Source organism: Pleurodeles waltl, chromosome 11 (assembly GCF_031143425.1).
Source record: "Pleurodeles waltl isolate 20211129_DDA chromosome 11, aPleWal1.hap1.20221129, whole genome shotgun sequence".
NCBI lineage: Eukaryota > Metazoa > Chordata > Amphibia > Caudata > Salamandridae > Pleurodeles > Pleurodeles waltl.
In genome coordinates this window covers 915,283,004-915,298,107 of record NC_090450.1, presented here as the reverse complement: position 1 = coordinate 915,298,107, position 15,104 = coordinate 915,283,004, and the positions used below count along the sequence as shown (strand labels likewise).

General features: G+C 43.3%; 1 protein-coding gene across 5 annotated transcripts in view; it reads left to right on the top strand.

Moving 5' to 3' along the window:
- KDM2B (lysine demethylase 2B) overlaps positions 1-15,104 on the top strand; it is a 715,168-nt gene that overhangs the window by 415,961 nt on the left and 284,103 nt on the right. For all 5 annotated transcript variants that reach the window (XM_069214908.1, XM_069214905.1, XM_069214907.1 and 2 more), the window contains exons 11-12: positions 527-981; positions 4,774-4,860. In XM_069214908.1, the coding sequence (XP_069071009.1) occupies positions 527-981; positions 4,774-4,860 (542 nt within the window). The remainder of the gene's footprint in view (positions 1-526; positions 982-4,773; positions 4,861-15,104) is intronic.

The following is a 15,104-nucleotide window of genomic DNA, read 5'->3' as shown; positions in this document are numbered from 1 at the left end:
TCCTGACTAATGCCACAGACCTTCTAGAGGCCACTAGGCAGAAACATGTGGACAAAAAGCTTGCAAGAGTATGCACCGAGCATGTTATTTTTAACTATCCCTTAAGCACTATCAGTAGTATAGGTATACTTGAGATACCTAGGCAATATTTACTTTCATGCACCATTTTCCATATCCTTGTATCGTTCACTAAGTGCTTCCTATTCAGATAGGAACCCCATTTGCTGTTCTATTAGTTCTTGTTGAATGAAGAGGCTGGACGATGAAGCTTGACACCTAGGCAGTTGTGTGAGGGCTCTCATTACAGTTTTTTTATTGCCTGTAGGACATACCTATCCGAGCATCACATGGATAACCTCTAATTAGATACATTCCTACATGCAGGATTGATTTGTGTGTGTTTGTTAGTGAGCAGGAGAGTGCAGTTCATGGTGGCCCTGCTCCCTCTCCTTCTTTCCTCCCCATACATGTGGGGGTTCCTGTTAGATGTAAAATACCATTTAACTTTTGTTTGTTTGTTTTTCAGAAGCTCGCACAAAGACCAGCACAGATAGCTTCTCGTCTGATTCCCAATTAGACATGGAAGAAGAATCTTCTGAGTCCCATAATCGGGAAGAAAAGGATGACATTGTGGAAAAGAGTGCTAAATTATCAGCAGATGGCTCATCTTCACCCATCAGCACAAATTCAGATGGGAAGGATACCCCAGGCAATACACAAAATACAGCAGCCATTGGCTATTTCAAAAGAACACTGTCCAATGAGTCAGACGAGAGTGTGAAGTCTCCAACACCTGTTGATTATTCTAAAACTCCAGAAGATTCTCCAGCTACTGAAGTCTCTGCACGATGGACTCATCTTACAGAGTTTGAGCTTAAAGGGTTGAAAGCCCTTGTGGAAAAACTTGAATCACTTCCAGACAACAAGAAATGTGTCCCAGAAGGCATTGAAGACCCTCATGCTCTACTAGAAAATATGAAGGTTAGTAGAACATTCTTAGGAACTAAGAAATGAAGAGATACTTGAGTATGATTCCTATCTTTGGTCTCTTTCACTTGGAGTGGCTGGGTGACTCCATTTCACTGAGGGCACAGTGCTCCAGTCCTGGGATTTCCATATAAAAATAACTTTAATTTGGCTCTTTTAGTTTGTTTAGTTTAGTCATGGTGCACAAGTACTATAACTCTTACTATTGGGCTTTCATTTGACCTAACATTTATCCATACTTTTGCATTTCAGTTTCTTTAATTGGTACATTCTGTCCTTTCTTAGCCGTCTCATATTTTACAACAGCGGATATCCTTTGAAGGGGACAGGATTGGAAAATAAAAAATAAAAAGTGGTTCTTAACCTTCTGAATTCTGTGGACCCCCACTTAATCAATACTGGAACCTAGGAACCCCCAACAAATTATAATTGGAATTTAAGGACCCCTCTGAGGCATTACTGGAAACCGGAAACTTAGGCCTAAGCATTTTTGATGATTTGAAAATATAGAAAGAAGCATTCATCAAATAAACACACCATTGATGGCATATTTTATTTAATTCACAAAAAATGTTTATTTTAATGGGAAGGTGGCAGTTTTTCTAAATTCAACTGAGGCCCCTAATCATCAATACTGTATTCTGTTTAATGCACTAGCACTGCTTCCACGAATCAATCTGAGGCTACTAACTTAATTTTTTAGCCTCCAATTTCTAATTCCTTCACATTTACTGAACATTATAAAATGTTCACTTTTACATTAAGCTTCTGTAGATACACTATATTAATCCATTGATGTTATTTAATTTTCTAAGCAGTTTTTGCCCCCCTCAGTAGGAATTCCCGGACCTCAGGTTAACAACCAGTGATCTGATTCATCCACCTTTCCATCATCTAATCCATTCACCCATTCATATTTATCCCATCCATATCAATCTTTCTGTCCAACATTCCTTCCCTCGTTATCTAACCATCAATCTATGCATCCATTTATCTACTTATTAATACTCATCCATACATTGACCTTTGTGGCCATTCGACCGCTTAACCATTCAACTAATCCATTCTTCCTCTCATATTCATTCATCCTTACATATCCATCCATATATCTGTCCATCCACCCACCACCAGTTATCTAGCCATCCTTCCCATAACCATCCACCCATCCATACATAAATTCCAAACCACCCATTCCATATCTATCCTTCCACCATCGACCCCATAGCTGTCATTCAACCCTATAAATATCATCATACCATAGCCTTCCTTTACATAGCCATACATTCATCCATCCAATAGTAGCTATCATCCAATAATTCATACCGATGCTTCCATGTATCCCATAACCATGAATTCAGCCATTTACCCATTGATCCCCATAGCCAACCATCCATCCATCCCACAACTATCCATCCATCCCACAAACTATCCATCCATTGAACAACTTCCCATTATCCAGAAACTCAACCCCTAATCTAAACACATCCTCCACTCCACTGACTATACCTTTCCCAGCAACCCCTGCTAGCTGTCCTTTTTACATCCAATCTTTCTCCTCCACTGCCAGAAACCCTGCTTTTCACAACGATTAGCACTCATCCATACTGCTAAGGGCCGCTTCTTCCACTATTCTAGACTTGCCTTTCTGCTCCCCCACTAATAGCCTTCCTCATTCATCAGCCCCCCATCCAATATTTTCAACTCTCCTTTCTGCTCCTTTACACATAGCCTCTGTCAGGATGTCTCTCGTCTGTTATTCCCAGCACTCCTTTCTGATCCACTGCTGATAGCCCTCCTCCTTCAGCACATCTTCCATCCACTGTCAGTAGCTCTCTGCTGCCCCTCCATATTTTCACTCCCTTCCACTAGTTGCAGCCCTCCTCTTCCTTCCACTACTTAAAGCCTTCAAGTGGAGAGAGGTGGAAAGCCCAGTGGTCAGGGTTGAGGCCATGGAAACTGTGTTGCATGGAAGAGCAATTCACAATTCCAAAGAGCTCTGCAGATACTGTGCCCCACAGCCCATGGCAAGATGCTGGTACCAGTACCTGAATGTACACGTTTTGAGCTTCGGGTACAGAACCAACAGCCATTTTGATTTGGGCCAAAGATGACAGTGTGGTAGCAGCCAGACAGACACAGAGAATGCATCTTATACAGGCAAGAAGAGTGCAGGGAGGGCACAGAGCAGTTGGGGGTGCAGAGTGCACCAAATACATAACATCGCAGGTAGACTAATTACATCTGCAAAGCCCATTGAATCCGTGAACTGAAATGCACCTTAGGCTGAGTGGTGGAGTTTAGAGTGGCCAGAGCTCTCCCCAAGTCCACATGATGTTGAGAATGGATCCAGGAGTCTCCATGCCCTATGGGAGAGTGACAGCATGTCCCCAGTGTGACTGATGTGACGCAAAATACGTGTGCAGGAATAACTGACTCACTTGGAGCCTGGAAGTAAGGCAGCCTAAGCCACGTGGTTCTCATAAGTTTTGCAGTGGGTCACTACCCGCAGGAGTGACTTATAGTGTGCAGGGGTATATTGCAGAGAGAGCTCACTTTCCTGTTTTGTGCTGTGGCACCGTGGTGATTGGGAAAGTGCACCTTATTACAGTAAATGTGATGTTGCACTTACACCATGAACAGTGCATTAGTGAAAGGCAGACTGCCTGTTTGAAACCACCAGCCTGTCATTCACTTCAGGCAGAAAGTCAGCCTCATTTACAAAGGGTGGCAGGTGTCCCCCTGCAGTAACTGCACTGGCCTGCAAGAGGTACCTGGATTATCATTGGGACACCCATGGCCGTCGCCCAAAGGGGGGGTGGGGCGGGGGCTACACTGATCTTTCCTACCATCTATGCTGTACATATTCCCTGTGCTTCCATACATTTTCTTTGCCATTGCACCTGCATCTGTAAGGTGCAGCGGTGTAATAATAATGGGTTCATGCAAATTAATTAACACGCTTTTATGATTGCGTTAATGCATATCTTGTGAAATCTACATTACACAAAGGGATACAACGGTGTCTGCAGCCCTTCTGTAAGGATAAAGTGCCCTGTGCGTGCTAACAATAGACACCCCTGGTGCGCCCAGGCACTTAGTATATTATGGTTTCTGATCTTCTCAAAGAACTGCTGTTTCTCCCCCTCCCCTGACATCATTTTGCTGCTGCATAGAAATAATTTGGTGTAGTCGATTTACACCTGCTTGGTACTTCCTTGTGAATACCTACAAAGTTTGGCCATGTATGTGCTATTTTGACATTTCAGATTTATTTGATGATATTCCTTGTTGAGACACCTCTTTAGGATTCATTTTAGATCTTCTTGACCTATGTGAATGCTTTATAATAAACCTACGAGTGAGGGGGATTGTGACTGGTATCGTTTACTTGCAGTCTTTAGATCGTCTTCCTCTTGATGACCCGCAGTCTAGGTGGTCTTTGATGTGTAGCTTCTTTTCCTCCAGAAGGTGAAGGGCAGGGTGTGAATGTGGTGGTAATACACGTGTACCTGACTTTTTTTCTTTACTCGATTTTGTGGGGTAGAATTCCAGTCTCTGTGTGGTGGCCTGTTGGCCTAGCCACCCCATGAGATTAAAGGAAGGGGAAGTAAGTCATGACCTGCATATGTTGTGCCTGTTAAATAAAATGGAAAATTACTATTGTTAGCAATGGTATAATTCATTTACAGAAATAGCTTCTGTACTAAACAAGATGACTTGGTTAGTGTTTGAACACAATTTTAAATTAACACTTTACAGTGCAAAAATTGTTTTCTCTTGTAACAGAGCGTCCTGAAGGAACATGGTGAGGATGACCAAAATCTAGCTATTTCTGGTATTCCTGTGGTGTCCTGGCCTAAAAAGAGTCCGAAGGTAAAGCTGAACTGTTTTTTTTTAACTGAAAGAAACAAATGTATCTTACATACATGTCTTCACTCTAGTGTTGAGTTCATTCCATTCAAAATACTAGTGCATGTCTTTATCATATATTGCATGAATTGTCTTTCTTAAATATGTTTTAACTTGTCATACATTATGTATTTCCTGTACCCCATACAAAGCTAGGTTAATTGGCTTGGTTGAACAAAGGCATGTTTAACATTTACCACTGGGCTTTTCATAGTTATCTGCAATACGTTATTGTTATTGTATAGGCCATAGTTTATTTATTTCAAGCTTAGTATCACTCAAGGGCATTTTGATATTATATGATAAAGTCATAAATGTATGTTGTTCATCAGAATATTGTTCTTGTTCACAGATTTCCACATGATGAGTGTCTTTGTATGGCAGTGGTGTGTTGTTTATTATCTTGTCAATATGTATTTGCAGCTACACAGGACTGAGCAATAACAGTTAGGGACACTGATGAAATCAGCTTTGGATTCTGTTGTAGTCCTAAAATACTATCCGGCAGCTGAGCTATTCATTCTGCTAAAGGCATTTATCAGCTAGAGCTTAGTTGAGGCAATGTATGTTCGGTGAAAACCATGGTGCATTAGTTTATATATACTGTAGGTAGAAACAAGCTTGACTGATTCACTTCAACCTCACCATGATGTGTAGCATACACTACTTCCTGTGTCAGCTGTTATTAAATTCACATGCTTGAACCATTCCCCATCTTCAGGCTGAGAATCCCCGGTACTTTTAAAATATCAATAAACAGTGTTAAAATATCCATAGGCCCAACAATAGTGTTAGTTTAGTAGCGTGTCCACCTCATTTGAAACAACCCAAACTTCAGCAAATGAGGTGGAAGTGCTGAGTGTTCCATTCCCCTAGGGACCACCATATCTCAGATTTCCATCACACGTTGTGTGTAAGGTAGTTCCTGGAACAAGCCCTGCTCTTTGCAACTTTAAATTTCAAGTTTTCATACCTGATCTCCCCTGGACTACAGTCATCCCTTCAGCTCTAGCCAACTAGGAGTGTTTTTTTGGGGGTATTGGCTTGACATTTTTTGTCCCTGGAGAACATTTCCAACTGCCACCATGGCAGATAAAGAGAAGAGATCTCTTCAAATCTTGTTCATTGTTGTTCAGCCTATGGAAAAGGGAAATCTACGCAAACAAGCTGCAATTAAAGTGCATACATTGTCTGAATTTGACCCTTTAGCCTTCTCATTTAGCAATTGTAAGGCGTTTCCTTCGAAAACTCAGAAGGACAAGGAAAAGGAGCTGGTCCTCAATCTCCTTGAAAGAAAGAGTATTTTTGTCTCTAAAGAGTATGTCCCTTTGTCTGAGGATGCCGTGCAAAGTGCCTCTCCAAGCACTTCCGCCAAGTTGGTGCGAAAAAGGAAACATTTTGGGTAAACAGAACTTGAGTTCACTACAGAAGCACACACGTCCACCTCTATGAAAGGAAGAACCAAATACTTTCCAGAGAAAGCTCCAAAAAAGACTGAGCACCAACCTACACACCATGTGGTGCTGAAAACTGGCTCCTTTGCGGCCCTATCAGCCTTTGCACAAAGAATGATTTTTACTGTCATTAACAAATAAATTGCCATTGTCTACAACATTCTCACTTACAGCAACCTCACCCCCAGCAACTAAATCACCTGCAAAGACCTCAGACATACTGCTGATGGCCATCTCGTCTCCTTGCAAGAACACTCAATGAGGGGTCGGTCACTGATCCTGTAGACAACAGTTCCTACATCACCAAGAACCCTGTTGAAGATGAGTCTGTCAATAACAGCAATATTAACTATAACTATATACATCACAAACAGTGAAACCATTGCTGATGTGTCGATAATAGCTAAACATATCCTTCCACCTTCAGTGGAGGTTCTGACTTCATATTCTCATTTGCCACTAAAGGTCTCAGTTCATTTGGATGTTGATGTCAGCGACCAAGAACATGCCCCACAGACGACCTGTAGCCCTACTCAGCTGTATGTCTGCTACATATGGAGTAAAAGGAAGATAATTATGAGAGGTTGCCTTGGGGAGAAGACAATGAGAATCATTTTCATGACAAGCAAAGTTTTGAAGAATACACTTCATTGGGTCCTCCACCACAGAGAGGCGCAGGCAGAAAACAGACGACCCCTGTGGGCCAAGATATTAGTGAAAACCTCTAATGATACTGGTCCTAATCATCCTTATGTAAAGCTTACAGCAGAAGATGTAGACTTTCCAAATGCTAGTCTTCACCCGCAACATCATTAGACCCTGCAAAGGCCGCCAACCAGGTAAACTCAGAGGCATCCTCTGGTGCCCCTTCCACCACAAATGCCTCAGTCTCCACCACTGCAAGAACCACCTGTGCCTCTTCTGGCTCTTCACACTGTAACTACAGCCCCCCTGGATATGAGGGAAGAAGACTCTCGGATAAGTGATCAAGATACCGACCTGGAAGAGGAGGAAGTTGAGGTTGTGAAGCATGACCCAGATGAAGAGGGTGATCTCAGGATGAGCACGAATAGAGGGATTTCAAATCTCCTAAAGGACACAAAACACATTTTCAACCAGATTCTCTACCAGTTGACTTGACCTGGTTACTTGCTTTGTTGGAAAAGGCTGCTAAGAAATATCATATCCCAGGGCCTGATTTAGAGTTTGGCGAACTGGTACTCTTTCACAAACGTGACAGATATCTAGCCCACCATCCTAGAGGTGCATTATTTCCTATGTCACTTGTACTAAGGCAGAGGGGACTATGCATCTCATTTGTGTCAAAGTATCTCATCCGCCAAACTCTAAATCTGGCCCTTAGTGTCTTCTGTGGAACAGTTATTCTTTCTATGTTACTTAAACGAGCAGCCAAGGAAGTCAACAAAATCACTCCTTACCCTAGATTAGGTGTAGAAAGAAGGATTAAAGGTCAGAAGAATGCTGACAGCACTACACCTTAAGACAAAATACGGAGCATTTGACTCTGGAATAGAATGTTTAACTGGCCACCCCAACCAAGTTTAATCATAGAAGCAATTTAGATTCTATTTTTCATCTTTTTTTTTTTTAAAGTAATATTTTTATTACAAGTTGTACAGTAAAAAGACAAAAACGAAGAACAGAAACATTGAAGAAAAAGAAAGCAGTGTAGCCTCGAGACAACCATGTGATTGTGATTCCCCTTTTGTACACCGATACACTTCCTCCCTCTCTCCCTGTCCCCCTGCAGGCCCGCAGGATGCATTATAAAGGATGCATTATAAAGGTAAGTGTACCCTGTATCAGCCATCGTGACCAGTGTTCTCCACTGAGGCACAAAGTTCATCTCAATGATTGTTCCATTTCCCCCAATTTTTTTCTCCATTTTTGGGGATAGCCCCTGCTTTCATAAACTGTTCGTTCTGTAGTCATACACCAGTCCATATCTCTTTCCCAGCCATCTACGGATACCTACCAAACCCAGACATTTCTGAAAACTAGACACCCGGGGGAGTCCAGGGAGGTGTGACTTGCGTGGATCCCCCAGTGTTTTCTTACCCAGAATCCTCAGCAAACCTCAAATTTAGCTAAAACAATTACATTTTCACTACATTTCTGTGTGGGATCACTGCACCGGCACAGATTTCCTACCACCCAACGTTCCCCTCAGTCTCCTGATAAAAATGATACCTCACTTGTGTAGGTGGGCCAAGTGCCTGTGACAGGGAAGAGCCAATAACATGCCGAAATTGAGGGGGGAACCAAAGCGGGTCCAAAAGGGCAGTTGGAAAAAAACGTTTTTAGGCTGACAAGTTCTATTTATTGTTATAGATGCGACAACGCTGGGTGGTAGGAATTTTGTGGATTCCTGCAGATTCCTGAAGGTTCCATCACAAAAATGTGATTTCAAGCAAGGTTTGAGGTTTGCAGGGCGTTGTGGGTAGAAAAATGGTGCGGGTGCATGTAAAGCACACCACCTTGGACTCACCCAGATTTTTAGTTTTCAGATGTGTCTAGGTCTCGTAGATTTTTCTATATGGCAGTGTCACAAAGTCTAAAAAGCGCAGCCCTCACCATTCCAAGTGGGACGATTTTGAGAGTTAGACAAGCTCTCATGGCCCAAATGTAAAACCAAAACCCAAAATAATCAAATGTCCTCTTGCTTGCAGTTGGGATAAGATCTTTTAGTGTGCGGGAGAGAGCTGAAAGACTGTTACTCCCTTCAGTTGGGGTGGGGCCATAACCATATTGGTTGGTAGCCACCACCCCACAGTTTTTTACAGTTTTTTTCGAATTCCCTGACATCTAGTAGGCTTTCTTTCCGTGTATGCGGAGTGATGATGATACAGCATAAATATGTGCATTATTCTACATTCTTGACTCAGGAAACTAAAGATCTACAGTTTAAAAAATCTTTACAAAGTCCAGGAATTAGGAAAAAAGTGCCTGCGGAGGTGAAAGCAGTGGATGTTTCTGCATTATTCTCAGATCTGTTGCAGTTTCAAAAATTTAATTACAATTGACAACTGTGAAGTGTGCTCTTCACCCACTGATTTGCCTTCTACACTCTCTATATGTAAAAAAGTGCAATAATTGAAAAAAGTGTTGTAATGGGAAAGCGCTCCCTGTTCTCAGAAATATGAAAGCTATAATCTTTGTGTTCCTTTCCTATACCCTTTAAGGTGACATTGTCCTAATATAATATAAAAAAAGTTTATTAACTATAACAGTACCCATGCCACTGTAAAATGTTGTATGTGGGGAGTGCACTATGACAGTTGAAAGTAAGGATGTAAGAACATGCAAGGGCAATTAGAAATTGAGATTTGAGAAGCTCATTACCAGCTCATACACTTGTGAAACATACAGGGCAGACAGTTCCGATTTCATGGAACCAATCTAATTAAGATCCATCCAGGAGAAGTTGACAGATAACTAACATTAAGAGAAAGGGAAGCTATGTGGATCTGTCATTTAAGAGCAGTTGAAAAAAGGCATTCATACTGAGAGGCAACTACATTGCTTTCTTTAATGGAAAAACAAATGAGATAAGGACCTTAATAATGACAATGAAGTATATTTCTTTCTTCAACAATATACATGCGTAGAGAGAAAGGATATAGCAATCTAGATAACAAGTCATCTAACATGGATTCTGTCAACTATTCTAGAGCTTATCTTTCTGGTCCTTCACCGACCATGCCAAGATTAAGATGATTAGATCCACATTCATGTAGTGAAAATATTTACATAATTACTTGGGAATCTTTTCCGAAAACTAATAGGAATTTCTTTTACCCTCATCTTACCCCACTTTCAGTTTAAATTGTTTTTTTTATCACTTGTATGATCCAATCTATATAGTATGACATCTCCAACACTTCAAATAGGAGATTTAATATTGCCTTTTCAAATCAATTTTTTAGATTAGGACATGTATCTTGGAAGACCACATTATTATTATTATAGATACAACTCCCATCCCCCTTTTCCCTTTACATTACAGTATTGGTTTACTGATTAACTTCAGTTACTAGTGATACTGATTCATATTTGTGTGACATTATCAACATAATTTTGATCCCTTTGAGATGGCCAACACGAATTTCATGGCTCATAATACATGAACATATATCACTGATGTTCTTATTGCACTCAAGATGGCTAAAGCTGGTGTACTGATTGTGTTGCTCGATATTGTTTTGTATAAGAAGTACATTTCTAGCCTTGTACACTATATATTATGTGCAGAGCAATTGGCTTGGTAAATGCTGGCTTGTATGGATCTCTGGTTAGTACCTGTGAGGAAAATGCATAATTACAGACACAGGTTTCCAGTCTGGTTAATTTCCAATTTGAATGTAACAGTACTGTGCAGTTTGAGATATCGCCACATGTCATTTTACTGCATCTAGGACACTTATATGAGTCTCACCTGTACCTTTTCTAGTACGAGCTCCCGAATACTTCTGCGATCTTCCACCCATATTATTATTTATTCATACTTCTGTGGTTTTCCACACATATTATTATTCATTCATTTCAAAGAATAGGTTGATCTTTTCACAAGTGAATTAATTATTATCATATTATGGGGGTTATTCTAACTTTGGAGGAGTGTTAATCCGTCCCAAAAGTGACGGTAAAGTGACGGATATACCACCAGCCGTATTACGAGTTCCATAGGATATAATGGACTCGTAATACGGCTGGTGGTAAATCCGTCACTTTTCCGTCACTTTTGGGACGGATTAACACCTCCTCCAAAGTTAGAATAACCCCCTATATCTGTTCAGATATTCGTATGACCACGTAAATATGGCCAATGAAATTTTTGGTCTCTAACCAATAATATATGAGCCTATACTTCCTGATAGAGACTTTTAAAAGCAGATTCCTCAGGCGTTGTACTTGATCTGGAAAACCTTGAGCAGCACCTCTGTGTGCCAGTAAGTGGTGTCGATCAGCTCCACATCGGCAGTGTCGGCTTTGGAAGTGACCTGAACGGTGCCTACATACGTGCCACCCTGGTGTGCTGACATCAGTTTCTTTCTTTCCACACCAGAAATGCAGATCCGGAAAGCTCTCTCAGTCACTTTTTGACCACTTTTTTTAACTTGTTATCTAATTTTTATAAGCTTTGATCCCAGTGTGCTGCGGACATGTCTCCAAACAAACCCATGGGGTTTAAACCTTGGGAGGTATGTCAGACAGATACATTACTAAGTATCACTGTCTCTGACCCACACTTTGTTTGCCTGTGGTGCTTGGGGTTAGGCCACAATCCGAAGGACTGCCTGACTGCGAGTCAGTGCTCACGAAGACGATTTATAATTAGGCAATGATGCTCCTTGCAGTGCTGCAGAAGAAGGCTCTGTGTTGATCCCCAGGGAGATCTTGCGGCTGTTCCCAGAGATATACCCACGATGATCATCTTCCCACTCCAAGTCCTAATCTTCCAAGTCAAGGAAGCACAAGAAGAAGTCAAAGCATTTTTTGGCTTCACCTAGTAAGCACCATGCTTCTAGGCCCTGCTCTTGCAGTCTACGTGTGGAGCCGGCGGTCGGGGCTGCTCCACTCTTCCCTGAGATCCATGGAGTGACTCCTGCCCAACTAAAGAAGTTTTACAACATTATGGGTTTTACCTTTGGACCCACAGCTCCCTCTGGCTTGCTTTTGGGCCGCACGGAACTGAGAGGTGAACTCACTAGAATACAGTTGGTGAGTTTGCCCTTGACACCAGCAGGGCCCTCTGGATCTGCTCCCTGATCTGGACTGATGCCGACACCGCTGCCTCCATCTATTCCAGGCCAAGTCCAACCGATGCCATTGCTGGCGCCACTCGAAGAGGAACCTGTTCTTCTCTCCAACTCCAAGACGGCAACACGGTTCCACACAGCTGCAGCCTGGATTACCCAACACCAGACTTCCCACCCCAGGACAGGCCCTCCTTTCCTCTAGGAGGAAATGACATAGAGGGTTACGGATTCCCGAAGGACTACTCCTACTTGAGGAAAACTAGTATGAGTAGCTGAGTGATGCCAGTGATCTGGAAACTTCTCCACACACAACCTGGTTCCTCCTCAAGGATCTGCAACGGAGGAAGGCTCATTTTTGCAGGGCAGCAGAGGTTCTTGACCTTCATCTATCCTCCATCATGGTCAACACCAAAGACTTGACAGAGGTGCTTCAACCAGGGGTGAGCTTTGAAGAGCCTCTGTCCTCTTTACTGAGGCCCACACGTATTTCTTCAGGGGAGCCTGGGCCAAACCCGGTGTACAGAATGATTGCCCGATGCTGTTGTCTCGCACCCGGAGACCCAGCCTTCCTGGAATAGCATCCCTTTTCTGAGAGCTTGGTTGCTCAGTCCACAAGACCCATGATAAACCAAATCACGTTCCTTATCACCCCATCGGAAAGGGAATCCAAGAGGGTGGATACTTTTGAGAAAAGTATAATCTCTTCCACCAGTTAGGTATTGTGGACGGTGAACACTGCATGTCTTGTAGGCCGATACTCCCATACCTTGTGGGATTCGATTGTGCAGCTGCTGCCCAAGCATCTCGAGGAGGGCTGGGCCATCCTGAACCAAGCACTGGTTGATGGCAGGGACGCAGCGAAGGTCACTATTTGGTGTGGTCTTGACACCACTGATTCCCTAGGCAGTGCCATGGCCTCTGCAGTGGCACTCAGCTGCCACGCCTGGTTGCAGTCCACTTGGTTTTCAGGGGATGTCCAATCATCTTTGATGGACATGCCTTTTGATGGCTCCCACCAGTGACAAGGCTGACGTCTCTCAATCGGTTCCCGCAACAGTCCTTTTTCCACTTCCTTAGCCATGGCCAAGGCTCCCATGGGCACCTGCAATACCCATCTCATCCCCCAAGCCAGTAAGCTCCCCAGTCCTTGTCTGGCCGGGGATGCGGATCCCATAGAAGACACAGGGCTCTCACACAGCGTACTGTCCAGTCCCCCGCCCCTCTGGCTGCTGCAGCCCCCAAACCTCCTATGTGCATACTCCATGCAGCACACTTATTTAATTGGCAGCAGGATCAAGTACCATGTGTCCCAGTGGTAAGCAATAACGTCTGTCAAGTGGGTGCTGCATATTGTTATTGTTCAAAAGGGTTATGCCCTACCCTTCCTCGAGACTCCACCACCCTTATCGTCATCCCCAGAATGGCTGATCGACAACCATATCTTTTTGCTTCACCAGGAAGTACAGAATCTGTTGGCCAAAGGAGCCATAGAGAGGGTGCCAGCATTAGTAAGTAGCTTGTAGTTGCTATTCCTGCTACTTTTTCTTTTTTTTCATAGCACATACTTTATTTGCTATTCCTGCTACTTCCTCGTGCTAAAAAAGGATGGAGGCCTTTGTTCTATACTAGATCTTTGGCCTCTCAATCTCTTTCTACAGTAAAAGAAATTCAGAGATGCACACATTGGTTCAGGTTCGCTCTGGCCTAGGCTGCGGAGACTGGATGATAGCACTGGACCTCCTGGATGCATATTTTGACATTACTGTCTGGCAGGCCCACAGGCGTTATTTGTGGTTGACTGTGGGACCAAGAGTATTTCCAGTACATGGTGCTCCCCTTTGGCATCACCAGTGCCCCGTGGATGTTCAGGAAAGTGATGGCATAATTGCAGCGCAACTATGGAGGTCAAGTGTCCCAGTCTTCCCCCACCTCGATGACTGGCTGGTGAAGAAGGGCTCGCCGCAGGCAGTCATCACCCACCTCCAGACTAGAGCGGACCCTCTGCTCTCACTGGGATACATTATCAACATGCTGAAGTCACACCAGACTCTCTCTCAGATGCTCCCTTTCATCTGAGTCATTCTGGATATGGTACAGTTCCGTGCATACCCTCCGGAGTGGAAAGTCTAGGACATTCGGGCTACGATACCGGTATGTGGACCTCAGTCCTGAATTTTGGTGAGACTGACTCTGAAGCTGCTGAATATGCTAGACGATCAACTCCACAGGAGGCAAATAGGCAAGGCAGTACAGAAGAGAACCATCTCTTGATGAACTATAGTTTGCATTAAACTCTGCTAATCTCTAGCCCAGAAGCAGCCTCCTGAGGGCTTGCAGACCCTTCCAGCAATTCCAACAAGGCCAAGGTCGCTACTACTGCATTAACACGTGGGGTACCTGTCCTCTGCATCTACCATGCAGCTACGTGGTCATCCCTGCCACATGTTCATGAATCACTACTACTTGGACAGTCAGCTCCATCAAGACGAGCATTTTGCCTGTTTCGTCCTCCTGGATTTCCTGGTTTGAGCTAGTTTGCAGATTCACCCTTGGGTTCGGGGTGGGGATTTGGAGGAGAATTGCCTGGGTATTTCTTGTAAAGTGAGGAATCTGAATATAGAAGTCCCTATCAGAAAAACAAGTTACTTACGTTTGCTAATACTTTTTCTGGTAGAGACTCTAACTGCAGATCCCTTACTGGCCCTCCCATCCTCCCGGTTCTTCAAACTGGGCTCTTGAACCTAACCTCCTGTTAGATCCTGCACACTGGTCAAACAATCATTCAGACGTGGCTCCATGTTTTTGGCACAGAAATAGTCTCAAAAGAAGCTGATATCAGCACACTGGGGTGGTGCCTATATAGGGACTGTGCATGTCACGTCCAACTTGGATGAAGCTGACGGTAAGCCAATTGACACCACTACCTGTGTGCATTTGGAGCGATAGTGCATCCCCTCTCTGTGCCGTTATTGGT